Source organism: Perca fluviatilis, chromosome 12, assembly GCF_010015445.1.
Source record: "Perca fluviatilis chromosome 12, GENO_Pfluv_1.0, whole genome shotgun sequence".
NCBI lineage: Eukaryota > Metazoa > Chordata > Actinopteri > Perciformes > Percidae > Perca > Perca fluviatilis.
Window position 1 is genome coordinate 22,425,578 of NC_053123.1, and position 27,167 is coordinate 22,452,744.

Here is a 27,167-nt window from a genome sequence, read left to right on the forward strand (position 1 = left end):
GTTTTCACCAGTAGCCTAATATTATAAGTTAACTGTGATTAAATATGAAATTAATACACTGTTAATGCGTACGCATTGACTCGAGCAGCAATTTTCTCCCACACCAATTTTCTCTCTGTTGCAGCAGCAGCCGCTGTCTTGCTTTTTTAACGAAATGCATGTTCAAACTCGCTGTTTGTGCGCATGAGTATTTCCGCAGACCCGTTTGTTTGTGGTTGTTACCATGGTGAATCGTAGAATCATGGCTCCATTCATACTGCCTTATGTGCACGCGCGTAACCCTGAGTGAACATACTCTGAGTTGATTGAACCAACTCATATCAGCTGTTCTGGAACCGAAAACTCAGAGTTTCCCATCTCAGGGTAAATCAACTCAGAGATCAGGGTTAGACTCAGAGTTTGTTAAACCTCCTACCTGGAACGGACCCCTGGTTTAGTGAAAACTCTGAGTTAGTTAACCCTGAGATGAGGGTAACTCTGGGTTTTCTGTTTCAGAAAGAGAGGTAACTTCACCTCAGAGTCAGTTACTATGGTAACTGAGCCTGTGAACCTAACCTGGTCAGGAGCAGGTTTTCTTCAAGAAACCTCGAGTTTCTCTCCTCCCTCTCAGTCTGAGAAAAACTGAGAAAAAAAACTCTCTGAGAGGGAGGAGAAACTCACTTCCTCATTCATTCATTCATTCAGTCTGTATCAGGCGCAATTTTAATGCAGTTTGTTATCTGCATGAATTAAAAAAACGTATTGGTTTATGTTAGGCAGACTATAAAACGTTTTTTTTTCTCAAACATGTCATGTCCTTATGTCGTCGATCCCGTTGATGAAAAAGTTGTATTAATTCACAGAGAGTTTACATCGGTATTGAGTCCCGACTATAGATGTATTTTCATTTCCACATAACCGATTTGAGAGGTATTTTTTTATTATCACAGTCCATCAGAAATGTAGATACCTTATCCGTCCTCATATCACTAATATCCACCATCGTGGACAGGCTTTAACATCCCAGCAGATTCTTTGTGTCACATTACGTTTTTTGCAAACAGCAGTTTTCTTTAACAGTGTAGCGGATCATACTGTAATAGTAAAGCCACTGTATGCAGAGCCGTCAGAAAAGTGTGACTCGCTCTGAAACGTTTTTTAAACATTTTTGTAGTGTTCCCTGGACACAAACCAGTGAGAGCCATTAAAAAGAAATAAATGATTATACATTATAGTTCTGTAAATGATCATGGTGCTGGAGCCTCAGAATGGGATTAGTATAGTTTACTTTTTCGCCCGCAGGATTGCACCTAAATGAAATTATAATACAATTCCAGTTTTCACCAGTAATATTATAAGTTAACTGTGATTAAATATGAAATTAATACACTGTTAATGCGTACGCATTGACTCAAGCAGCAATTTTCTCCCACACCAATTCTCTCTCTTTTGCAGCCGCTGTCTTGCTTTTTTAACGAAATAAACGTTCAAACTCGCTGTTTGTGCGCATGAGTATTTCCGCAGACCCGTTTGTTTGTGGTTGTTACCATGGTGAATCGTAGAATCATGGCTCCATTCATACTGCCTTTTTATAGTGGTTGTGCACGCGCGTAACCCTGAGTGAACCTACTCCGAGTTGATTGAACCAACTCAAATCAGCTGTTCTGGAACCGAAAACTCAGAGTTTCCCAACTCAGGGTAAATAAACTCAGACATCAGGGTTAGACTCAGAGTTTGTTAAACCTCCTACCTGGAACGGACCCCAGAGCTCCTGCTGCTGCTCTGTGAGTTAGACATCATTTATTTTTTAGGAGGTATACGGTTTGTGTCTCAAATTAAATGTTAAAGCAAAAAAACAAATGAATTGTGAAATGGAAATAATTTTTTTTTTATTATTTCATAATTTAAAGAATAGTTTAATAACAGCCTAAAAAGCACTTTTCCAGTGTACTCAGACATGACAGCAGTGATGTCATAGTGCATTGACAAATTTGTTTGAAGTTAGTTCTGTAGATGTAAACTTTTTCAATGAATGCCCACAGTAAAGAAATGTGTCTATTAACAATTAAATTTACTTATTCTGTCTTTAAAGGTCCCATGGCATGAAAAGGTCACTTTATGAGGTTATTTTAGTTCCCCCAGCCTGCCTATGGTCCCCCAGTGGCTAGAAATGGTGATAGGTGTAAACCGAGCCCTGGGTATCCTGCTCTGCCTTTGAGAAAATGAAAGCTCAGATGGGCCGATCTGGAATCTGCTCCTTATGAGGTCATAAGGAGCAAGGCTACCTCCCCTTTCTCTGCTTTGCCCGTACAGAGAATTTGGCCCGCCCATGAGAAAGAGAGAGACATCTCCCTCCCTCTTCAATAGCATTTAAAGCTACAGACACAGAAATGGCACATCCTAAGGAAAGCTCATTGTGGGACTGGCTCTAGTGGCTGTAATTCTGCACCAAGGCTGAATTTCGGGGAAAGAGACTTCAGATACAATATTAGGGGACCACTGAGGCCTATATAAAAGCAAACAAAAAGCAGCATGTCATGGGACCTTTTTTTGTGGATTAACTTCTTACCCTGCCGCAGTGATGTAGAAGTGCACTCTGGCTAACTTACGTTTTATCCACCATTTTGTCAAATCTGTGACCAAATAAATACTAATAAGCATATTTGATCTACTCTCCTTACTGGAGCATTATCTGTAAGTACTATTTTTTATTACATCTGTTTTGGGATTGTTGATTTAGTAGAGGTTAGTTTTTCTATGATCCGCTTACTACTAACCAAGCTAGCCTCTATAAGTTACTAGCTGTCTCAGGCTAATGTGTTGCTAAGGCAACATTCTTAGTGACTGTTGAATAACTGTTGGCCAATGTATTTCACTCTTTTTAGTTTTACTCTTGTGGACTTTATGAACATTATAGTTCTCAATTGTGTTACTAAATAGTTCCAATAAAGATTTGGACATTTCAGCCCCCCAGTATGAAATGAAAGCAGAGCTAAGCGGATTCTTATTTTTATATAAATTTCCTGAAGATTGCTGTGAGTTTCAAAAAAAAGTTCTCAAACATTCCTGCAGGTGGTGCGAGAGGGATATTTCAAAATAAATTAATTAATTTAGGCAATATGTTCATTTTTAATATACTTAATCTCCATATCATTGATATAGGTAAGGGCATCCACTTTTCTAAATATTTATGTACTGAGTTCATTATTACTTCATTATATTTGGTGCTATAGTTTCTCAATGAGATGTTATTTTGATGCCCAAATATGTAAAATTAGATGAGCACTTAAAAGTAAATAAGAATTGGCATTTACTTTATATCCGGAGATACTACCAAACAAGCTGATTAGATCTAACAGTGCTGGTATGGGTATGTTTAATTGTTTTAAGAATAAAATTACATCGTCAGCAAAAAGAGCTATTCTATGATCTAATTCAACTGCGAATTGTAATCCCCTGTATTTGTCTACTAGACCTAATTGCTATTAGTAGTGGTTCAATAGCTAGTATGAACCTTGGGGGCAACCTCTTGTTACTTTGAGTTTATTAATGAATCATATAAATGGAAATTGAATTAACAAATGCATGATACCTTTTGATTCATTTGCTTCAGGCTACGTACTTCTAAAATCAACTCAAAGAACGCTTGAAAGAAAAAAAAAAAAGAGCTGAAATTTGAATGCTCCAAATCCGAACCAGGGTAGCAAAGTGCTTCGGTGTCACAGTAGCTCTGCATTCTTGCCTGTGAATCAATTACTGATGAGAAGTTTGCCAAACTCTCCCAACTCATATAATGAGTCAAATTAATCACTTAGCAAGCTGTGCTATAAAGTGAACCAGCAGACACATTTAGTGAAACCCAAACTCTGATTACCATCAAAGCGCACAGTCGACCACAAGACAGCACAAATAAAGACAGAATTAAGATGGTATTACTTGTCTGAACAAACTCATATGTGCTGTCTCTCCTCTTTACTCGCTGTGGTGTGTTGCACTGTAGCTTTTCCCCCAGAATAGCAGTGGATTATTATAGCAAGAGCCAAACTAATCCTCAAAGCCTCACTTCATCCTCACTGGTGAGCTCATCCCCTACCTGCACTGGTGTGGGTCTGGACAACATCACAAGCCAGTTACAGGTTATCGCAACATCAGTCATACTACAACTATCAAGCTTCCTTAAGCAAAAGTGAGCTTTAGTGAGTGAGCTTTGTGGAGCTCAAAGCAGCTGGATAGCCCAGAGAGAGACTGTTGTCATGATAGTAGTGGAAGTATCTTGTTAACTCACCGTGGCTCCGTCTGCAGCGTTGACAGACTCAGGGACCTCAGACACTTTGGAACCAGCGGGGGAAACAAATATTAATACAAACTGACACACAAAATGCAAATGTGCAATATAGCTAAAATAATCATGCCTGCAGGAGTCTGCAGAATCCCTTTTAACTGATACCATATCAGCACTGACAGCTTTCATTTTGACAGCATTACCTTCAGGGTTAAATATCTGCAAATCAGTGCTCAATCAGCCGCTGTGGGGCCAAGGCTATTACTGCATCACCACCAATACAGTAAAAACAAAGCCAAGCTGTGCCTTTAAGTTCCCCAGCCACGTATGTCAGCCATATGAGAGTGTTTAGCCATCACGTCACACTGTCCAAGCTTATAATTAATGTGAGCATCAGATGGCATGCATCTCCAGGGGAGCTCGCTAACACAGTAAACTAATGACACGCATTGTCTCCAAAACATGAGCAGGGAAAACCATACAGGATAAAGAGATGCTATAGACATTATCACATCATTCAGTTTCTTCACATTTCTGAGGAAGGATCCTGGCCCGAAGTAGGAGGTAGCTAACCTACTTACTGACTGGCTAAATCTAACAGATGCAGTGCTTTATATCTCCCCTACGTGAGCATTTGAGTGTGTGTTTTACTTTTATGACTTCTGCTGCATCAATTTCTTTTTTGTTAATATACTGCCCATCATGAGTCTGGTAAAGTACTGTAACTGTAAGATCCACTGAGTGTAAATCCAAAATAAAGGACTAAACTAAAGCAAAAGAAACCTGAGGACTCAGATTTCAAAAATCTTGTTTTGCTCAACTCTCTTTTGCAGACCACTTAATGACAGGGATTTAGGTGTTGCACAGAATAAATACAGTTTCTATAAATGATGACTCTGTTTTTTGCTCATTAAAAATTGCCCACTTTTGAGCTGAAAGTACTTATAAATATGTCTCTGTTCTCTTTGACAGAAAGAGCAGACAAATAAGAAACAGATGAGACTATTAAAACCCTGGAATGTTTTCTCAAGTGGTGTAGCGTATGTTGTAATATCAGTGCTGGGTCTAATGTGTCTCTATTTGATATGACGTTTGGAGGTTTGCCCTGCACTGCATGCACTACCTCTGCCAATGTGTTCCCAGCGACTTCGCTGCCATGCCAATTAAATAAGCTATAATCGTGGCATGTGTGTGTTTTGTTACAGTGCAGGTAATATAAGCTGTCATGCACTGGCCATCGTCTCACCACTCTCTAGCTCGTTGTTGTGCAGGGCTACAGTGATGACGTTTTTGACCTCATTGATGGTGTAGACCACCGTAGGGAGCTCCATGACCTCACGGTATGAGTTCTCCACCCGGTTTGACTGCAAGGTCAGGTAGTCCAGTTGCTCAGTGCTCACGCCTGCTCCGTCCACCACCACTGTGACAGCAAAGTCCACCACCACGCCATCCAGCCTGAAGACACCAATATGCAGTAGTTACATCCAGTCCACATACTGAACAGGGCTAGGCAATATTTCAATATTATTGTATATTTAGTTGAATCATATTGTGATATACAATCCCTGGCCTCTTAATTAGGTACACATACTGTATAGAATTTAATGCAATGCAATACAACATATCTTCCACAATTTCTACATTTTGGAAGATTATAATGTTTAGTTCTTGTTGACACTGTTAGAGAGGGGTTAATTCAACTATATGTTTATTACAGAGGTCTTTGTTAGGGTTGGTTTTCTACTGGACTGCATTATACGCAAATGTGTTTATAATCACTTTTGTAAATGGAAAGGGCAAAACATGAAAAACACCTCTCAATATAATGCAGTCCAGTTCAACACCACTGTAAATAATAAACGTATAGTTAAATTAATACCTATCTGATGGTGTCAACAATAATGGAACATTATTATCTTTGTAGGTCGGTAGAGTTTATGGAAGAGCTGTTTAGATTTTACAGGTGTACCTAAAAAAGTGGCCACTGAGTGTATTTATATTGTGTTATTGGTTTACAAAATGCTGCTGCCCAAATTAACAATCCCAAGCAAATTGTATTCAAACCAAATATGGTTATCAAGGTGGGAACTTTGATATAATTGCATTAAAACATCATTTCAATTCTTTTTGTGATTTTGCTGATATTCTGCATATATATATATATATATATATATATATATATATATATATATATATATATATATATCAAGATTTGTTATCATATATCAAGATATCCATTATTGTCTGAAAAATATTTTCATTTACTGTTATAATTTTGCAAACACATATGCATTAAGTACACTTCAAAATATGTCTTTCCCACATGCTACTAAGGGCCTTGCAGTGCGATTGTTTTGTCTGTTTCCAAGGTAAAGAGTAAACTTTCAATGTCAGTTCTTATTAATATTGATATATTCAGGCATATTCCCCAGCTCTAATCTGTTTCATCACATCAGCATTGATAACTCTTTTTCTATCTGTGTCTTCTGCTTGTGGCCACTGTGCAGATACACAAGAGCAATACAAGAGTTGAGTGCCTTGCCCAAGGGCACCTTAATAGTTGTCAAGTGATAGGAGAGGGTTTCATTTCTTCATTTTTCTAACCCAAACGTGGTGAGGAAATCAATAAACTAGCACCTAAACAGCACCTAAACACTACTTAACATTCATATTATACACACCTTTACAATAGGAAAGTATAAAATATTGTCTAAGAGGATGAAAATCACTCAGGCATTAGTGTGATTTAATGTCAAACCTGTAAAGAGTTGTTAAGCGATCACAGATGACTGATGACTCGAGGGATTTACTCCTGCTTGGAATGCAGGCGCTCAACTGTATAGGCCCCAAAACGGTCGAGTCAGCACAATGATCAATATCATGATAATAAACATGGAAACCGCACAAGAGATTCCAGACCCTGGAAAAATCCAATATATCATCCTTCATTTGACTGCTGGGAGCCCTCCACTCTGACCTAGTTTGTTGGGTTTCTGGCGGACAGCTTAGCACGTGCCGGCCCGCAATCGGCTGCATGTAGAAGGAGATCCAATTTTTCCCTCTTTAGCTTCACACATACACAGAGGCAGTCAGACAGAACTCTACTCCTGCTGCGCCCTGTGATCTGCAGTTAGCAACAACATGCAGGATTAACACTATGGGAAGGTATAAATTATATTTTTCAGTGTACTTAAGGTATGTTTGCACAATTATAGCCATGTAGTATACACAGTATGGTTAACAACAAAAAGAGCAGGACATGTGTGTTTAAAATCTCTTTTTATTTTACTTGTAGAATACAGGGATGGATTGTAACTAAGTGCTGAACTTAATTATAAAATATGACGAATTGTTAAGGTTAAACTGCCCAATGTAAATTCCTGTTACTGTCTGCTTTGACAATCATGGAAGACTCCCTGCCCATAATCTATAATACAATATGTTTGCTATCTGGATACTGTGGATGTCGTGATGCCTGGCCACGATGTTGCTGTTCTGTTTTTTTTGACTAAAAAGTGCCAAAACAAAAAAGCTCATAATACATAAAGTTGGTCAAATTGGCTCTACCTTGACCAGCTACAACATTGAAAGGCTATAAAGGAGGACAGAACCATGCTAGCTGATTCCCCCTGTTTCCAGTCTTTATGCTAAGCTAAGATAACCAGCTGCAGCCTTACATTCATTGTACAGAGGTGAGAAGTGTATTTCCCAAAATGTCAGACTTTTATGTCAAGATTTGTACTTGTTATGGAGTAATTTCACACTGAATTGCTACTTTTACTCAAGTCAAGGTTCTGAATACTTCTTCCACTACTGGTAGTACAATAGCAAGAAAAACAGTCACACCATTACCCACCAACTTCATTTTTACCTTCGCTCCCCTGAGACACACACACACCTTTCACTCTAACCCTCTTGTTTTACATCCCTCTACCAGAGGCTGATTGGTGAAGTTGTAAAGCCCTAATAATCTTCTCTATAGAAGAGCACCTGCTCACTTGGTTGGACCCATCCTGATCCTAGTTAACATGTGAGTGACCACACTAAGACCATTAACACAGGCAACTAGTGACAGACCTTAACACGTGCCCACGCTCACAGGTAAATACAGTGGGAGATGAAAGTGACCCCACACACACTCACACAGATCTAGCTAACGCATAGTTGATAGGGATCTGTGGGCTTATTCAAGGTCAAACTACCACAGGTACTGATGACTCACCCTTCGGTGTCCTTCTGGGGCCTACATAAAATAAGGAGAGAGAAGTGCAGTTAATGTTACAAGTTGAGGTAATTTTGGTCATACAGTGAGAACAGTTCTTTTGTTCAGAATATTAAACTACAGCAGAGAGACTGACCTGAAGTCCAGCACAGACACGCTCTTAAATCCAGGAAGCTCCTCCAGAGCATCCTCTATCTGCAAGCACAAAAATGATCCAAGCCTCATAAACAAGCCCCCGGAGGTTTCTTATTTTGATGGGGGTTACAATGAACTTGCTTGGCAAAATAAATCAGATTTATTGTTCCAAAAGGGCTAATTTTGTTCAGAGCAGCTAAAAGGTCTTGAATCTTTTGTGGTGTGGCCCAGATCATTATCCTCGGGAGACTACTGCACTGTGGTCAACTTTTTTTTATTGGTCTACAAGGCCTTGCTTCTATGCCTTAAGGAGAAAAAAAACAATCCATATATACACTGACCTAGTTTATTTAATCCAACAGAGAAAGAGGACACAAAAAAAGGTCTCCAGGGCCTTTTGTCTCCTGGCTTGTCCTCCAATACCTCCTTCTCTAAATTCATTTACTACCCTGTCCGCCGCTCCGCTCACACTTATAATCTGTTCAAGGCACATGAGTATGTGTTTTCGCAGTGTGTGGGATTTTATGTGTATAGCAGATCTCCACCAAGAAAAACAACGGGTCAGGGAAAAGCACCAACAAATTTACTGAATTTTCTGAGTACCTGTAAGTCCACTGACATTGCTTCCAAAGGTAGAGTTCCTGTGCATACATGTGCAAAACTTTATCTATTCCCAAGACATGTCATTGTATTTTCAGAACATAGTTATGTCTAACAGTTTGGGTTTAACTACTGCTGCTGTTAAAGTGTGGGTTATTAAAACTAACAATGCATCCATCACAGACCATAAACCAGGAGATATTGTGAGTCCAGTGTGGAGCCAAGATACAGTAGCACTAAGGGGAGTCATAAAGACAGACAGGCAGAAGGAGACGGAGCCAGAGACGAACCTTTTCAGCAAGCTGTGTGCTGAGTGCTCGGTGCTGAAGGCTGGCTGGATCATTGAGGTTGTCGCTGAACGTCTCTCCGGTCAGGAGGATGCTCAGCTCCACCACCTGCTCCAGCACAGTGGGGGTGGGAGGCTGCGCGGCAATGTCATTGTCCAGCTGTACCATGAGAAAGAGATACAGTAATATACAGTAGAAGTTAAGTATGCACATTAGTAAAACATTATGAATCTGTAAACAATCTGTGTGTACACTCACCGGACTCTCCTCCACCTCTGGGACAATAATGGCTGCCTCCTCCACCTCTCCATTTGCTTTGTCTTCTGGGTGGTTGAGTTCATGTGTGCAAAAAAAAGGACTGTTGGTTTATTTCAAGTGGCTGTGAGCTTAATCTGTTGGCGGGTGATTTTGATTCCTGATGGCCGTATGGATTAGACAGCCCTAACCCCGAGTACTCGAAATCTTAGGCCTACTAGCCAAGCTCACTCACTAAACACACACAGAAAGATTCACTAACTTGAAGCTAGAAATATTGTAGGAATATGTACTTGAAAACACACAATAATGGTCTGAAACTGAAACAACAATGCTTGTGCACACATACAGATACAGCAGGATGTTTATATGACAGTTAGAGACGCCATGATGTCCTGCAGCTTACAGTGACACTGACCTAGCTCAGGGGCTTCGACAGCTTCTGGGTCTGTTGGTGTTGGTGAGCTGTGAAACAATAGAAGATTGTTTCAACATTGCTGAAATCATTATACATAATAGAAATAAGCATACAGACGCACACTCCGGGTAGAAATACAAGTTAGATCCAAAGAATTAGGCCACGGTTCTTTTTTTGTTTTGTTTTTGTTTAATCAACAAATGCTCGAAACAAAACCAATCATTCATTTATTCTGTTAGTAAGTGCAGTATTGTCTTAGTCAAAGCCTGATATATCTGCCCTCACGTCATGGAAATAATTGTTGTCTTACAACTATTAGAACACTATAACAATAATAAGATTGATACCACTTTCACATTTGAGAGTGGTATCAATCTTCGTATCTAACTCTTGGCAAGAAAATTAATTTGTAAGTGTATTTCCCAAACTCTAACTCTAGGTCTATAGTGTTGCAGTGGGTGACATATAACAACATTGATGAAGGAATATGTAACCTCAATTTAAGGGTATGAATGACAATAATATGAAGGCATTAGCTACTGTATATCAGACTGTGGCTACACAGACAAACACTTAGCAGGATTAATTCATTGTTGGTTTTGTGATTTGTTGAAAATAATTTAAAAAAAAGACCAAATAATGGCAATGTTATCTTTGAAACTAAGAAAGAGGGAAAACACATATACAGAGAACCTTATATGTCAACATTAAAGTCTAAAAACAAAAACAAAACAGGAAACAAATCAAACACAAATCAACATGAGACGTCTGAAGCCATGTGTGGTAACTGACGAGTGGGAATATGAACAGGTAAGGTTGAAGAGCCTTGACAAACTTACCTGCACATATGTTGCCAGGACCTCGTGGGCTCACTACAGATAGTGGGAAGAACAGACACATTTACAAAACACAGACTTAATGATGACATCAATATATGTATGACTAAAAAGGTGAGTTAGAAAAGATGTTTCTTTTACCTTTTCAAACCTGGCAGTGACATTCTCTAGAAATAGAAACAAAGCAGAGACGATATTATGTTCTGCACTGCTCACAGATACTTTTTTATTAAAAGTCATCAATTAGTCAGCCACTAACCTTTTTAACGAGAGCCTGATGCTCCTCTGATTGGCTAAAGTAGCTGCCAATATATTGTGCTGTGACTGTGCCCTCCTGGCATTGGCTCATCCAGCTTTGGTACTCTTCTTGCTCTGGGAGGCGGTCCCAAAATATCTTGAAAGCCTCCCATATGGTCTCCTGGCACACTAAACAGACCAGAGAAAGACACTTTGAAACACAAGCTTGCAGAACTTGTTCCATAGTAGTGTTTTCCAAATTATTTTGGTTAGGGTGACACTTCAAATTCAATTCTTGTGGAGGTTTCTTCTCTGCAACAAAGAGCACTCTGTTGGCTCATTAGCAGGGGAATACAATCACCGTTAATTCATTCAAACAATTGTAGATCTTTATATTATAAGCAGGAAGTTCTGAGGCCAAATCCGTGTCCATTGCCATGTAAACTTCATGACATAACTCCCTGACATGAGTCAGCCCACTGGGCACTGATCCAAAGGCGGCGCACAACCATATGCTCCAATCTTCTTCCCTAATCAACACTCTGTGAGACCAGTGGTCACCTCCAAATCCAAATCTATCTTACATAACAAATCTCGACTTTTCACCTTCTACAGACATTCACAGACTGTCTGTTGGCACCAACAAGAATGTCTTTGTCTACGTCTAGCTGCCCAGGAGTTCACTGACAGGAATCACACATTGATCTCAGCACCCCTCACATGCACATACATTACAGTGTGTTTCTTAAGCAATAACAGATCAAAATGTTTCTTCTCTCTTGAATATATTGCTTCGCAACTGCAGCCCACCTGTGCTGCACTGCATGTGTTTTTTTGTGTCAATTCACAATAACAAAAAACACATTTTCTCACGTACCCCTAGATGTATCTAACGGTGATGGAAGAAGTATTTAGATTCTTTACTCATGTAAAAGTAGTAATATCACAATGTAAAAATACTCCTTTAAAAGTAAAAGTCATACATTCATAATTGTACTTAAGTATTAAAGTATATACAGCAAAATAAAAAAAGTAAAAGAACTGAGCCAGATGAGGGTACTTATATATTCTATTATTGGTTAATTATTACTGACCTATTTGGTCGAGTTAGAACTAATGTGTACTATTGTATACACAATAATTTCATTCTATAACAACGCACTATATTTTATGTTTAAGTTTTAAAAGTTTTGTATGTAAATAATATACAAAGTAACTAAATCTGTGGAATATATGTGTATGTACATGTATGTGGTGGAGTAAAAAGTACATTTCTCTCTGAAATGTAGTTAAGTAGAAGTATAAAGTAGTATATTGTGGTCAAGTACAAGTACCTCAAAATTGTACTATAGTACAGTACTTAAGTAAATGTATTTCATTATATTCCACCACTGGTATCGAGCCATGCACACTGCTTTGGTTAAATGTGTCCAGAGTTTGAGACATCCACCTCTGAAGTTTCTGCTGCTACACCAGAACTATGTGAAGAAAATGTTGCATGTGATGCTTAATGTATTTTTGTTTTTTAATGCAGTGTGTCTTTCATTAGAAACAGTGTCACTTTTACTCTGACTTATCACAAATATATATATATATATTTTTTTTATGTAAGGTTTATGTTTCAGCAGTAGCTTTTGGGGCGGCAGTAGCTCAGACTTGGCTTGGGAACTGGAGGGTCGCCAGTGCAAGTCCCTGTACAAGTGTGGACCGGTAGCTGGAGAGGTGCCAGTTTTCCTCCTGGGCACTGCAGACGTGCCCTTGAGCAAGGTGATCTGACTTCTCACCATTAATGCATGTGTATAAGTCCTGTTACTGCATGTGTGTGTATTTCAGGCGTGTGTGTGTGTGTTTGTGTGTGTGTGTGTGTGTGTGTGTGTGTGTGTGTGTGTGTGTGTGTGTGTGTGTGTGTGTGTGTGTGTGTGTGTACAATAACAACATGAAAGTATGTTTTCTTCTTCTAAGTAAAGTACAAACACCCCATAGACCCCATGTCAGAGGTTTAAAGGGGAACTCCGCCAATTTCATACATCAAAGTCTACTGGTCTTTGGGATTACCACTGCCTATGTGAAAAAAAAGTTGTATGAAGTCTTTTATGGTTCCAGAGAGAGCTATGCAGAATTTGATAATTTGATAAATTGACTCGAGTGATGTCACTCAAGGCAACATTGGTTGGGGCTGAAGACTGACCCTGTAAGTAGACCAAAGTCTGTTTGAATGTAAATCTCGTAAGGCTTAATTGCAACTGGTGTCCCAACAGTTGTCTACCTACAGTACATTCTTCTGCTTAACCCAGGTGGATCTCTTGTTGTAAACAAAGCAAAGATTAACACTCTTGTCTATTAGATAATTCATTCATTGGGGATGGGACAGTGGGGACAAAATCTCACAAAAGTTAGCTGTTGTGGTTGCCGACATCACTTCCTGCCATTTGTGTTTCCTCACCCTTTATCTAACCCAATGACAACATTGTAAATATCCATCCGCATACAGTGATCTACACTAATTTCCGTTTAGTCTTACCTCTGAGATGAAAGTAGTTTAGGTGGGTTGCAACGACTTGCTGGTCGGTGTCTTGTGCACAGAGTTTGACTCCACTTTGGAAAAGGATGTTCCGTTTCCGTCGAGAGTTAACTGCATGGCCTTCATCAGATACCTTGACATCAGATACACGAATGACCCGCGGAAACACCACAGGCTGCTGACTATAAGACAGGCTCAGGTAACCCATAGAGGAACCCTCCAGTGTTGCATCTGGGGTAGCACAAAAAAAAAAAACACGTTTAAGACTTAATGTTTGACTCTTCTTTGGCTAAGTAGTATGCAAAAAGTTAGAAAATTAACTATAATATATACATACCTGCCCTTATGTTCAAAAATATGACCCCAAAACTAAATACAACAAAGTAGAAAACACAACTCCAAGATACGATGCTCATGTTAAATCCGTGATTGTGTTTAAATCCGTGGACTTGGAAAAGGATCAAGTAGATATGCGTTTCCTCTCAACAGCTTCTTACAAGTTTGCATAGTTCAGAAGTCTCCAGACGCGGAAAAAGTAACAGAAGCACGTACAGAAATCATTTGACGACACTGTGACATGCTGGTTTCCTGCTTTCCTCCTTAGCTGAAGGAAGGTGTGTCCCACGGTGTTGAGAGGACAGCTCCTGGCTCAGGTAGATAAGCAGATGGCTTTTGGAGAGAGGGGGATTTTTTAATGCTCTCTAATCCCGTTTACGCTAAGCCTTTTAGAAGAGCTCGCCAAGAAGTTACTGGAGCAACACTGGGAAGAGAGGGTGCTTACTGTGGAAGATATGTGGACAGAGAGGAAGTAACAAAGGCCACAGAATCAACAGCAAGCAGAGAGATGCATCAAAACATGCAGATATTATAGTTTACTGATTCTTGCAGGGAGATAAATTGGGATTTTATTGTTATCTGCAAGAACTCAGCCGAATTTTTTTTAAACGACTTAATCCTGGTCCCCCAGTTGAAGGACAGTCCCCCTGAACTGTTAAAGCACCCTGCTACCCAATGAGGCAAATGGCATTGAACACATCCAGCCTTTGGAGATCATAAGGCTGTGTCTGCTGGTCTAAATAAAAAGGCAAAGGGTCATATGACAGAAGAAACCTCCACCACCATCTTATTTTTTAGAAATCCCCCCCCACCCCACCTCACCCAAAAATACAGTGATTATGTGTCAGGTTGGTCTAGCAACAGAGGTGTTGAGCTAAAGAGCTGCAACTGAAATCCTTTCAGTATGTACTGTAACTGTATATATTGACAGCAGTGAGAGTTGTGGGCTTATTCTGGAGTTGACCTTTAACCCCAAACTCTTCCTCCTATGGGGTTTATCCCGTTTTAAAAAGGGAAAACTACCTCTTCCTATCTTTAAGTTGAGTTAAAGCTGCATTATGTGAAAACAAAAAAAGAATAAAAGAGCAAGTCATAAGGGCTAACAAACTTCGTTAAGGTTAATTAAGCGGACAATGGCAGTAACAAGCTCACAATGACAATGCTAAAATACTGGTGTTTAGCAGGTATAATGTATACCATGTTCACCAACTTAAGCATGCGAACATTTGTTAATTAGCGCTAAATACACTACACAATTGAGGCTGAAAAATGTCATTCCTTTTATAGGTTTTGGTCATAACCCAGCAAAAAGTACTGGACAAATTGAAATGTTGACCTGATGGAGTGCTAGGTAAAAAAGTTAAAAGTATCATCAAAATCATTCAAATACAGCTTCTGGTGACCAGGAACATCTGTACAAAATTAAATGGCAATCATCCCATAGTTGTTGAGATATTTTAGTCTGGATCAAAGTGGTGGACTGACAGACAGACACTGCAAGACAGCCTAATCAGTGCTTACACAGCTGACATTTTTAAACCAGAGATAAATATACCGGTAACCAAAATTTGAGGTGCATTTAAACATCGTTTTATAAGTCTGTGTTTTAGGGTAAGAATGTTTAAATAAAATACTTATGTCCGTATCTAAAATGCTTCAAAGGCAAAAATGCTAAATTTCATTGGTCCTCTTAATGGTGCAGGCATCTGGCCAAATACCTGGCCTTAGCAGTTGGCTGACCAGTGTTTAACTGTCAGCTTGATCCTGTACAATGAGATCATGGACAACTAGCAGTGGAGCCAAGTAGACCTAGATGGCAGTGGTTCTACTCTTGATTTTCACTTGCAGGGTTTGCTTTCCTAGATGAGAGATTTCAATAATGCTGTATCTAATACTACAATTTCAAACTCTTGAGTATATACAATACTGCGTGCAGTGAAAAAGGCTTGCTATCCATAAACATTTTGTAATATACACACCAGTTCATTAGGTACACCTAGCTCAAACTAATGCAGTCTATGATTTACTGCAGGACTGTATTTCTTTTAGAGGTGTAGTACATGTAGTACATGTACATGTTGTACACGGGGAATGGCTGCAGCACAGTGCCATACAGAATGGGAGGGAGATTACTCAGAGTCAGACTGTGAGGGGATCTGACAGGCTAAGACAGTAAATACACCTAAGCCAACCATGTAACCCTCTGAACAGATTATATTGGCATTGTAATCTACAGGCATTTCAAGCCTTTTGGCACCAGAAAAACTAAGTGGAGAAGTCGAATACGATAATTATTAACAGTAATCGAAAAAAAGAGGGTTAAGAACAAGAGCCAAAGAAAACGTCAATACATAAAAAGGTAAATCAACTGATTTACAACACAGACATTCAGTCCCTGTTTTAGTTACAAACCTATCGTCCAGTTGGTATTTGTCATATAATACCTCATTGAAAACATACTTGGTTTGTTCAATGTAACTAGGTTCGTGGTTCCAGAAGAAAATAAAAACAAGACACAACAGAATAGCAAGTGTCATTTGGTCTACTAGTTTAATATACCATTGAAACCAAAGAAATTTTGGAATCAGCCCTGTACATTTATCCAACACAATGTCTAACATAACATCATAAACATCATAGTGTTAAAAGACATAAACATCTGAACCAAAGGGGGGAAACTATAAAGACTATAAAGACTGATCTCTGATGAGAAGAATGTAGGCAACAGTAGTGACAGACTACAATGTCTCTTAAGTGTTAATTAGGTTTTACCTTTGAGAGCATACTGTTAAACATGCTAAAGTGTACACACCCCTGAATCTTTTGCAAGTCGTATTCTTATTATAATTAATTAAGTATTCAAATTTCTTATATGTTAATCCTAGTTGATGCTGCTAAAAAAAAAAAAAAAAAAAAAGTACTGTGAGTGAACACAACACACCCTTCTATGATTTGGACTGCATGTTGGGGAACATTTCTCCCACATTTTGTACCATAATATTCTTAATCTATATACTGAAGCTAGTAGTTTACATTCATCAACTTTCAACGGTGTGTCAAATCAGGACAAATAAATGGTAATGCCAAAGCGACTTAAATTTTTTTATTTCAGAGAACCTGTCAGAGCTATGATTTAGAATATGCTATATGCAAACCAACAATATACAGTAGCCTGTATTGATAGTCTGACATCCCAACTTTGACTAATTCTGCATATTTATGCAGTCAAGTTGATATCAGGTAACATCACTGTGTCCCAATATGATTTTAGGGTTCATGATGATCGCAATACAGAGATGGTGTCACAGATAAATGGTAGAATACAACAATCAGCTTTGTTGCAAAGAGAGGTGCGTGAACAATCCTAGTTTACTTATGATTTGTAGAGACTGTCAAGTCTCCTAACAGGATAACTGAGTGAGGCACTGAGTGACTGAGTTTTTTATTTTTATTCCATGTATCCAATAAGGGACAAAAGATGGAATTGCGGCTTAATGTTGGGATTCCAGTTCCCGAAGCTTCATGTCATTTTATAATGAAATTTGAATGGAAACGTAGAAAGTCTTGTTCAATATGCTTGTGTTTATCGAGTAAATCTGTACTGATGCAAAGACTGCAGAATCAGAACAGTTTCGATTAGAAAACCAATGACAAACTGAAATACTAAGTCACACATGACCTCAAATGTCTATCAAATATCAGCAAAGCACGTAAATTCAACAAAAACACTTTACAACTTGCTGTACAAAACGAGGCTTAAAGTTGTTATACTTTTGTACATTTTTCTATGATTCTTCATAGAAAATAAATACAAAAAAATGCTTTTATAAAAAATCATCGACGTCCTCTACTGCCACCCAAAAAAAATCCTTATTCCATGACGCCTGAAACACTCTCTTTCGCTTTAGCTCATACGCAGCCGTCATCTTCTTCTTCTAACGAGAGAGCCGAAAGTCCCGAACAGACAAGTGGGTTGTTATATTTACTTGCCCGATGTGGCGTTTTACTTGCCCCCAGGGCCATCGGGTAACCCTTATTGTTGAACCCTGGTGTTTATTTGAAATTAACTGATGCCTCCATGTTCACTCCCAGGATCCACACACAGTCAGAGGTTCACATGTTTTGTTTGAGTCAATGCAGAAAATGGTAACAGCATCTAACGCAAAAGGGAATATTTTCAGTTCACGCTGAAATGTCTGTCGCTCAGTATGAGCAGTGATTAATAATGGCTACAGGAATGTGATGCACTGAACAGCAGAGCTGTTTCATCTGTCTATCTGTTACTATCCAGGTTTTGATGTCGGTAAAGGTTAAGTATCAGATCTCTGATTTCGTCTCGTTTCCTCCGCACCTGCTGCCGTGGAAACCAACGTTGTAGTTGTAGAGGGAGATCAAAGTGCACCACAGGGTCCTGAGAACAGAAGCAGAATTTCCCATTATTGTGTACATGCCTCTCCCACTGATCTAAATATAACGATTTAATTAAAGCTGTTGCTGATCCAATATTACATTAAAACATGGCAGACTAGGTAAGAGCCCTAGAGATGCTGTCAAGTTCTGTACCTTCAAAAAACTCTCGACGTATTGCAGCAGGTAGAGGCCACAGTCGCTGCTGTTGTCTTGAAGGGGAACTTGGCAGTGTGAGCTTTGCATCTGATCAGGACTAAAGTCCCTCGATGAACCACGACGGACCTCCCATTCTGACTGCAAGTACCTGAGGGACAAATACACATTATCTTACATCCATTTATAAACACACACGGCTACAGACAGATGGATTCAAAGTGTCATACTTACTCCCGTAAGAGTTTGAAGACCCGCTCATGAAGAGAAAGTTTGAGGGAATCCATGATAAGAATACACGGCCTAGAAAGAGGAGACGTACATCGGTCAATCAATGCACTGTAGTATACAGTGTGTATACAAGACACAGGTGTGAACGTGCTTTTGGACTGCACTGAACCAGTGTTTGTGGTATCTGTGAACATACTACTGCAGGACATACATATATAATTTATATCCAGTGTTTGATAGGATACAAATGAACAGGGAGCCCAACTGGACCTGAATTGCTTTAAAAAAAAAAAAAAAAAGGGCTTTAGTGGCCGGGTTGGAACAGTGGGTAGAGCAGGCGCACATATACTTAGAGGCTTATGCCTCTACGCAGAGGTCCAGGGTTTGAGTCAGACCTGAGACGATTTCCTGCATGTCTTCCCCCTCTCTCTCCCCTTTCTCACCTAGCTGTCCTGTCAATTAAAGGCGGAAAAGCCCAAAAGTATTATCCCAAAAAAAAAAGGGGGGCTTTTTTTTTTTTTTTTTGAGTTTATATAATTATACTAAATAATGGTAGAGATTGTGTTAATATTATGTATAAACGTGTGAAGAACAGGACTGTTGACACATTTTCTCATTAGACTGCTCTTTAGATACACTGAAGCCAGCAGTAAATCAAATATTTCAATAGAGTCTGCATAAAACATAAAATGTTTAACACAAAAAGTTAAATCGTGCACACAAGTATGGACAGATTTTTTTTCTAGGGGGCTTCATGTGAAAAACTACACCAGTTCTAATTCTCGTATTAACAGGCAGTAGAATAACACACACACACTCACCTCTTACTAACAGTTTTCTTCTGGAAGGTCCGCTCTGTGCAGTTCTACAAACAAAGTAATAATTAGACTGAGTAGATTTGGAAGAACAAAAAAACGACAATTCGTTAAAACAAAACTATTGTTATTCTTAGTGAACACAGAACAGAATCATTACTTACCACTGGACCAGGTGTTGGGTCTTTGGTGGATTCTTCTTGAGGCTTTTCTAAAACACATGAAACCAACCCAACACCTTTAGCTTTGCAATCACAACATAAATAAAGTTTTTAAAATGTACAACAGAAATACAGGAAAATTGCAATGAAAAGCCACTGCATGCTGTTCTTTGATCCTGACAAAGAAGGCATGTATCGTTTAGTCAAGCATACCTGTCTCTGTGTCCACGCTGTCACTGTGGTTTAATGTAGGTGGTGTGGATGGTGTCTCTGTGTTATCATTTGGGCTTTTAGATCCTTGAGCCACCTCTTCTTCCTGTAACTCGCCTGTCCCACCATGGCTCTTTCCTGTCTGCGAGTTTGCACCACTCCAGGCCTCAGATTTTGGCTTGTCCAGTCCAGGAAAGCAGATGACAACTAAATACCAATGAGCCCTAAACAGACAACAAAGCAATGTGATATATAATTTGATATATACAAAAAAACCTCTGTAGAATACACATCTTCATGTGCTGGACCAGCTCAGAGCGCTGATCCAGCACTGGCAGCCCATTATGTAAATTCCCACTGGTGATCAATAAAAAGTAAAAAAAAAAATTAACTCACTCCTGATTGACAGGCACAAACAGGAAGTCCTTATTGAAGATGTCCACGTGTCGTGTCCACGTCTTCACCCGTTGGTGCCGTCTCTGCCTCTGACAGCTGGGCGCACAAACAAATTAAGTTTTAACAGTGTTTCACATTATACAAATATGTGTAGACACTGACAGCTGAAAAGTCCCAAGTCTTATGTCACTCCATTAAATACCAGGTCTGGACCTTCAAATATACCTTTTGAGTTTTTTTAATTCTCGAATCTCAAGCATTGTGCACCAAGAGCGCATCATGGGCAGTGCTGAGTGGAAGTTAACCAATTTATTCTCTAACCCATAACGTTTTAATGTATTTATAGTGAGACTTTTTTGACTCTAGTTATATATTCTTTTTTTAGTATATCTACAAAAGTCGCAAACACATATGTACGTTGTATCGTGACAGTAGTAGAAATATGGACAATAACGTTTAGATTAATATGCCAAACAATTATTAACACTGTAATACTGTTAACGTTTGTTATGTAGTTTCTAGGGGTGTGACGAGACACTCGCTCACGAGACAAGACGAGACACGAGATTGGGGTCACGAGAGCGAGACGCGATTTTAACACTAATTTAAAGAAAACTTCAGTTAAGAAATATGACTGGGAAAAATAGTCTTTACTCAGAGAACCAAGGTTACAAGCTAGGGGTGTGACGAGACGCTTACTCCACGAGACGAAACACATCACGAGATTGGGTTCATGAGAACGAGACGAGAGATTTCGTCGCGGTGAAAAGTTGTCGCGTGAGGCGATGTGATGTCAGCGTGATGGAGCGTGGAATTACTATTGAAAATCCCCCTGCCACTTTTAAATAATTTGTGTGGCAACATTTTGGTTTTCTCCTGCGGAAATAATAAGCGGCGAGAAGAGTGACAGACAAGGCGAACACAATATGTAAACATTGTAAGAAAAAATGCCGTATACCGCGGCTAACACGAGCACTATGCAAAAACACTTACAGCACCACCGCAGCTCTCTACTAACTACTGCACCCGCGACTTCGGCGGAATTACGGTGGATTAATGGCTCTGCTGTCTTTCTTACAATGTTTACATATTTTTTTTTTTTTTTTTTTTTTTTTTTTTTCCCCTCCACGAAATTGTTACGCCAGATCTCGTAAAACGAGATCTCGTCACACCCTTAGTAGTTTCCATTTTGATACCTGGCTGATAGGTTGGTAGTACGTAAAACAGAAGAAGAAGAAAGATTTTGCAACTGTGGCTATTTCCTGGAAGCAGCACATAGGCAGACCGATTACATACAAAACTTAGAAAAGTCTCAACAGAAAAGATTTGTTTTGTTCATTTTTTGCCAGCACTACTTACGAGTCACTAGTGACGCCTTCACTGGCGTTGTCCCTCCGTGTTAGCTGCTTGTAGAAGAAGCTGCTGAAGACATGGGTGCGCTCGGCCACAGCAGCAGAGGCATTCTGGAGGAGGTATCTGGTTCAAAAACACATCCGCACACATATATTCAAAGAGGATCCCTTCTCCACAAAACTTGAGGAACCAAAGTAAATTTGCCTTATATATATATATAAACACACACACACACACACACACACACACACACACACACACACACATTACTTACTTGAGATAAAAATCAATGATAACATCATTGAGAAAGTGCCCGCTGTCAAGGCACTGCAGGTCCTCCATTGTGACGGTTATTCCTCCTTTCAATGGCGGAGGAGGAAACTGGACCAACCTAAGCAGAGGTGGAAGCAAGAAGAATGAGCCGGTTTACAATGACAGTAGTATTATAGATGTGTAACATTAGGGTGCATACTTTAGTGTCTCCTACTTATCTCACATAAAAATGATCTTAATGAGTTCCATGCAGTGAGAGTTTCAAGTTTTAAATTTGCGAAAAAGAGAACACTGGTATTACATCGTTATCCTGTATCAGCAAATACCATGAGGTGAGGTGTCAGAATCCAGAGAGAAAACCTTGGATCAGTGCATCGCTATACTGTATTTGTATTCTTAAGAGTGAACTGCATTGGCTACACGAATTTAGAAGCCACGTGCCAACCCCTGCTGTGCCAGGATGCATTAGAAGCTGCATATATGATAATGTAGGTTACTTGCCTGCGAGCCAGGCCATGATGTTTAAATTTAGTCCATCTGGAATCTGGTTTACACAGGAACGCGGAGTAGGATCCTTTGGTTCTACGATGACACAGTGTGTATACAGGAGTGGGTTCCTCCTTTTTCTTCTGTAGGAGAAAATTCATATCAAAGGAGCAAGATAATTTATGATTGCCAAGTGGTTCCCAACTAGAACCCCCACAAGGGGACACAAAATAAACATTAGGGGTTGGAAGATGATTAACAGGAGGTGAAAGAAGAAAAAACGGTTTCTGCTGCCAACAGTTAAGTTAATTTTTTCAGACTTTAATCTAATTTTTGCTTTTGCTCTTTTTTAATTTAACTTTTTGGGAACTCTATAAATGATTCAAATATAGCAAAGAACTCTAAATTAAATGGTCACAACCAGTAAACATATGCATGAGGCAGATACGGCTTTGTTTTAAGAGGACACAAGCCAAAACAACTTGCTAACAACTTACCTCAGAGGGATGTTCAAGGTCTTGTTCTTTCCGATCCTCCTCTGGTTTAATTTGGGTCCCTGTGTCTTGTTCTGTTGCTGTCGCCAGCTCCTTCTGTGAATCACCCTCCAGCTGGATGTGTGGGGTGGTGTTTTCATCTGTATCAGAATATGGACCATCCTGGTCTGTGTCAAGTCTAGGGTCAGTGCTCTCCAGGCCCAGCAGACACAGCAGGTGAGTGTCCAGTCCAGTTCTTCTAATCAGCTCTATGCTATCATCCAGAGAAAGAACGGGAGTGTAGAAGCCTTCCAAATAACCAACTTCGCCTGCACCATGGATGGATTCTTCATGTGCCAGACTGTTGAGACAGTCAATGTCCAGCAGGGAGCGCATTAAAGCCCCCTCCATTCCCTCCACAGGATTTGTCAGAGTCAGCAAGATGAAGGGGCTCACCTTGCCTATTACATTTTTAAAAAAAATAACACCGTTACCATATACCTACGCAGATTAACATTGAGAATAATGTGACATATCAAACAATAAGAAAATGAGCCTTCTGGCGGTCTCACCAGTGTTCATGGTTCCATCTTGTTTGACACACAGCTTGAGGAGGTCTCCCTTTAAAGCAGCTGCAGCAGTTTCGGACACACAAAACAGTAGGACGGCGGCGGGAAAAGGATCCTCGTCGCCTCTAAGGTCAAACTTCCGGTCCTCTAGTTCCTGCTGCTCCCAAACACTGTACCTCCTCAGGTCTTTACGCTTAATGATTAACATCACATCCACCTGTTTATCAGCGTCTGCGGAGAAAGAGGTGGTGAGGTTAGCTTAGCAGCTCGCAGTGTTCAGTGTATCAAATGATGAACACTGCCTCACAAACAATAAAACAGGCATACACCTCACATTTTTTCTTAACATAGCAGTAAAAGCATTATATCAACTACTATATCCAAAAAAAAGTAAATCCAATATCCTGCAGATTTAAGCTTCTGTGTGGCTATTACTGTGGCCCTACTTAAGGGCAATCCATCCAATAGTTCTTTCAGATATTTCAGTCTGCACCAAAGTAGCGGTCAGACCAACTGAACTTTTTTGCTAAATATATCGATATCAATTCTGTTGTGCAAAACATTTTGGATTGCAAAGCATGACTGACTAGGTCCTGTAAATGTTTGGGGAACTCTCTGAAGGTTCAGCTCAAGGCTAAAGTAATCAGGCGTTCTTTCATTCAAGGTTATTTAGTTGTGATTTGTTTTTCAGAAACAAAGTTGTACTTTCTAGAAAATGTACACAAGAACATTGTTTTACAACACTAATATTCAACCTATTTTGTTTAAGAAAAGATACTTCTTGGCCAAGATCAAATCTCAAGGAATAACCACCTTAGTTCCCTGAAGGGGAGATTTCACAGGCTCAGAGGGAGAAAGTGCACTAGGGCCTTGAGTGCTAATCCAGGAACACCCACACCCACACCCACACCCACACCCACACACACCTGAAATAGACCACTAAGATGGGAGTAGAAGGTGTGCAGACAGCATCACCAAAACAAGGAGGTTCTACGATCCAGGGGTTAGGGTTAGGTACACTCACGTATAATCACAAATTGTGATTATACTTCAGTGTACTTGACACCAAAGTTAAAAAATCTATTCACATCATTACCTGTCAGTGGTATGATGATTTCTTGGTCTGCTATCTGTGAAAGAAGAGATGAAACCGTGTTACACTTCATGTCCTGAAATGTGATACGAATACTGAAATATGACGTATTTGTGGTTTATATAAGTTACCATGACGTCTCCATTCGCTTTCCCTTTGTAATCTCCACAGTGCAGCGTGGAGAAGGAGTAGTTTATACTGGGGATGGGAGAAACTACCACTGAACCAGGAACATCTACAACTACATGCAACACCTGCAACACACAAAGTTTGGAGAAAATAGGGCAAACAGTAATACATAACAGTACAATAACCTCCAATACTACAATGATACGGAGCTGAAAGGTCAAGCAAAACAGTTTAAACCATTATTTTCATAAATATCGTTATTTTTCCTTTTTCAATATTTTGAAGCCACCATGTGTAGGATTTAAAACTTTCTTACTATGGTGCCATCTAGTGGTAGTAACATCAACAACAGCTGCGGTTGACAGCAATGCACGCTATGAATTTTTGGTATCTTGTTATCAAAACATCTCTCTCAATAATATCTTGTAAGCATGAGAGGAAATGGGGGTCTAAGAATGATGTAAATATTTCTGATTAAAAAGGTAGAACTCATAGTAAAATGAAGCTCGTATGAAGCTCCTGTTAGCTCAAGCTTCTGTGACTGCAGGCCTCTCTGCCACTGATCCTTCAACATGATTTTTTTATATATAGCCAAGTTTAAAAACATTAAGGGGTGCACTATCCTGCAAACATACAGGCATTATAATCACAAGAAATGTATCTTTTTGTGTTTTTGACAGGTTTCGACAGCCAAGGAGAAACCAATCACCACAGCGGTAAAAACTAGGGGTGTAACGGTTCACAAAATTCACGGTACGAGACAGTGGTGTCACGGTTCAGTTTTTTATTAAAACTAACATCAAAGAATGAGCTTTTTTACTTTGACCAAAGACAGAGCTATACTTGACCCATCTTCTGGGGTGTCTTCTTAGCAGCATATAAAACAAAAACAGCTCCATATAAAAAAGCTGTGTAGCCATCCGTCTGCTGTCAGAGCAACAGCTGGTGCTTTGGAATATTGGTTCTCTATTTGGGCTTTTGTTTTTTTTGTAAAAAGGAAGAATTACGGTCTGGCTGAAATGGGCTCGTGAAGGAATAGTGCAACGGGGCTCAATTACTTTAACCGTGTTCGTAAAACCTGCGTTTTCCACTACAGAGTATGGCCTCATATCTGCCGCTATAAAAGTACCAATCGATGTCTTTTGCCCTGTTTGAATCATTTGGAAATTGCTGCTTAAATGCTGCGGGGATAGTTTGTAGCGTGCATGTTGCTTCTTGTTTTCGTCTAGTTCCAGTTATTGACACACTGAGGTGATGTCGGCGTAAATGAGTTGACATGTTTGTAGTGTTCCCACTGGTGTAGAATATTCTCGTGTAGCAGATGTGACATACCGTTGTTGTTTTTTATCCACCACTCTCTTGCCATCACCCTCATAACTTACAGGGAAACCAAAGTGGCTCAAAACCCAAGACCTGTTGGTTATTGGAGGATCTTCCAATTCTGGTCTGGTAATAGTCGCATTAACGTTACTAGCCATATTGCAACGAGCTAGTTCAGCGTAGCATGCCTGACTGGAGTAGAGTGTTTTTCTTTGGGAGTGGGAAGGGCAGACAGCACGTTGCCCGTTACGTCGTTTGGGCTGCCTTGTTGAGTGCAGCAGCACTGAGAACATTATATTTCACACAATATAAGCTCTTTAAAAAAAATAAAAAAATAAAAATGAAATAGGATTAGTCCAGCGAATCGTTCGGTTTGTAATGCGTACCTAATCGAAAGCCTCGTACAGAGCGGTTCAATACGAATACGTCTGCCATTACACCCCTAGTAAAAAGTATTAACTAGTTCAGAATAATCTAAATTTTGCTTTTACTATATCCCAAGATCCATCTCTGCTCTGCTCTTGTTGGGTCAAATACAAGACTAAGTTGTCACACAGTAACATTCTTGATCTTTAATGAAACGCGTTTCTGTTGTATCAAACATAATACAGGGACACATTCTGCCAACCTGCATGTCTTGTATGTCAGAAGCTTCTTGCCGTTTGGCCACAGCTTCCTGCGAGGATTGTCCCTGTATTACAGTGTCTTCCACAGCGATTAGTCTTTGGACCGCTGGGCTGCAGCGCTGAGGAACGTTACCACTCTCATCATCATCACTGGACAGCACAACTGAAATACAAGCAAGAAGAAGAACAACACATCAGGCCCAGTGTGAATTATACATTGAAGTTATGCTAGTTACTGCTTTCAAAGACAAGCACACACATGCACTTAATTGACACTGCATAAAGGAGAGGTAATGGGCTTTCAAAAGGAGAGGACAGTAGTAATCCTAAAAAAGACATGCGGGTAGGCTAACATATAGTT

At 39.6% G+C, this 27,167-nt stretch overlaps 2 protein-coding genes across 6 annotated transcripts in view; both read right to left on the reverse strand.

Annotated features, from left to right (window-relative positions):
* Positions 1–14,416, reverse strand: part of impg2a (interphotoreceptor matrix proteoglycan 2a) — a 29,946-nt gene extending 15,530 nt beyond the window's left edge. The window contains exons 1-12 of one of the 2 annotated variants that reach the window (XM_039818718.1): positions 14,110–14,416; positions 13,773–14,003; positions 11,274–11,440; positions 11,156–11,181; positions 11,018–11,050; positions 10,179–10,225; positions 9,764–9,825; positions 9,509–9,664; positions 8,620–8,678; positions 8,484–8,504; positions 5,508–5,716; positions 4,265–4,308 (exon numbers count right to left, since the gene is read on the reverse strand). In XM_039818718.1, coding sequence (XP_039674652.1) covers positions 4,265–4,308; positions 5,508–5,716; positions 8,484–8,504; positions 8,620–8,678; positions 9,509–9,664; positions 9,764–9,825; positions 10,179–10,225; positions 11,018–11,050; positions 11,156–11,181; positions 11,274–11,440; positions 13,773–14,003; positions 14,110–14,188 — 1,134 coding nt within the window. In that variant the 5' untranslated portion in view covers positions 14,189–14,416. Of the gene's footprint in view, positions 1–4,264; positions 4,309–5,507; positions 5,717–8,483; positions 8,505–8,619; positions 8,679–9,508; positions 9,665–9,763; positions 9,829–10,178; positions 10,226–11,017; positions 11,051–11,155; positions 11,182–11,273; positions 11,441–13,772; positions 14,004–14,109 lie in introns of both variants that reach the window. The other variant, XM_039818717.1, reaches the window with a different exon arrangement.
* Positions 14,417–16,634: 2,218 nt separating this feature from the next.
* The window catches only part of senp7 (SUMO specific peptidase 7), a 29,711-nt gene continuing 19,178 nt past the window's right edge, over positions 16,635–27,167 (reverse strand). For all 4 annotated transcript variants that reach the window (XM_039818247.1, XM_039818245.1, XM_039818246.1 and 1 more), the window contains 15 exons: positions 26,809–26,969; positions 24,863–24,985; positions 24,735–24,768; positions 23,642–23,869; positions 23,094–23,530; positions 22,612–22,739; positions 22,112–22,228; positions 21,844–21,960; positions 20,485–20,580; positions 20,092–20,312; positions 19,882–19,928; positions 19,724–19,767; positions 18,906–18,974; positions 18,672–18,822; positions 16,635–18,519 (listed from right to left, as the gene is read on the reverse strand). In XM_039818247.1, coding sequence (XP_039674181.1) covers positions 18,382–18,519; positions 18,672–18,822; positions 18,906–18,974; positions 19,724–19,767; positions 19,882–19,928; positions 20,092–20,312; positions 20,485–20,580; positions 21,844–21,960; positions 22,112–22,228; positions 22,612–22,739; positions 23,094–23,530; positions 23,642–23,869; positions 24,735–24,768; positions 24,863–24,985; positions 26,809–26,969 — 2,111 coding nt within the window. In that variant the 3' untranslated portion in view covers positions 16,635–18,381. The remainder of the gene's footprint in view (positions 18,520–18,671; positions 18,823–18,905; positions 18,975–19,723; positions 19,768–19,881; positions 19,929–20,091; positions 20,313–20,484; positions 20,581–21,843; positions 21,961–22,111; positions 22,229–22,611; positions 22,740–23,093; positions 23,531–23,641; positions 23,870–24,734; positions 24,769–24,862; positions 24,986–26,808; positions 26,970–27,167) is intronic.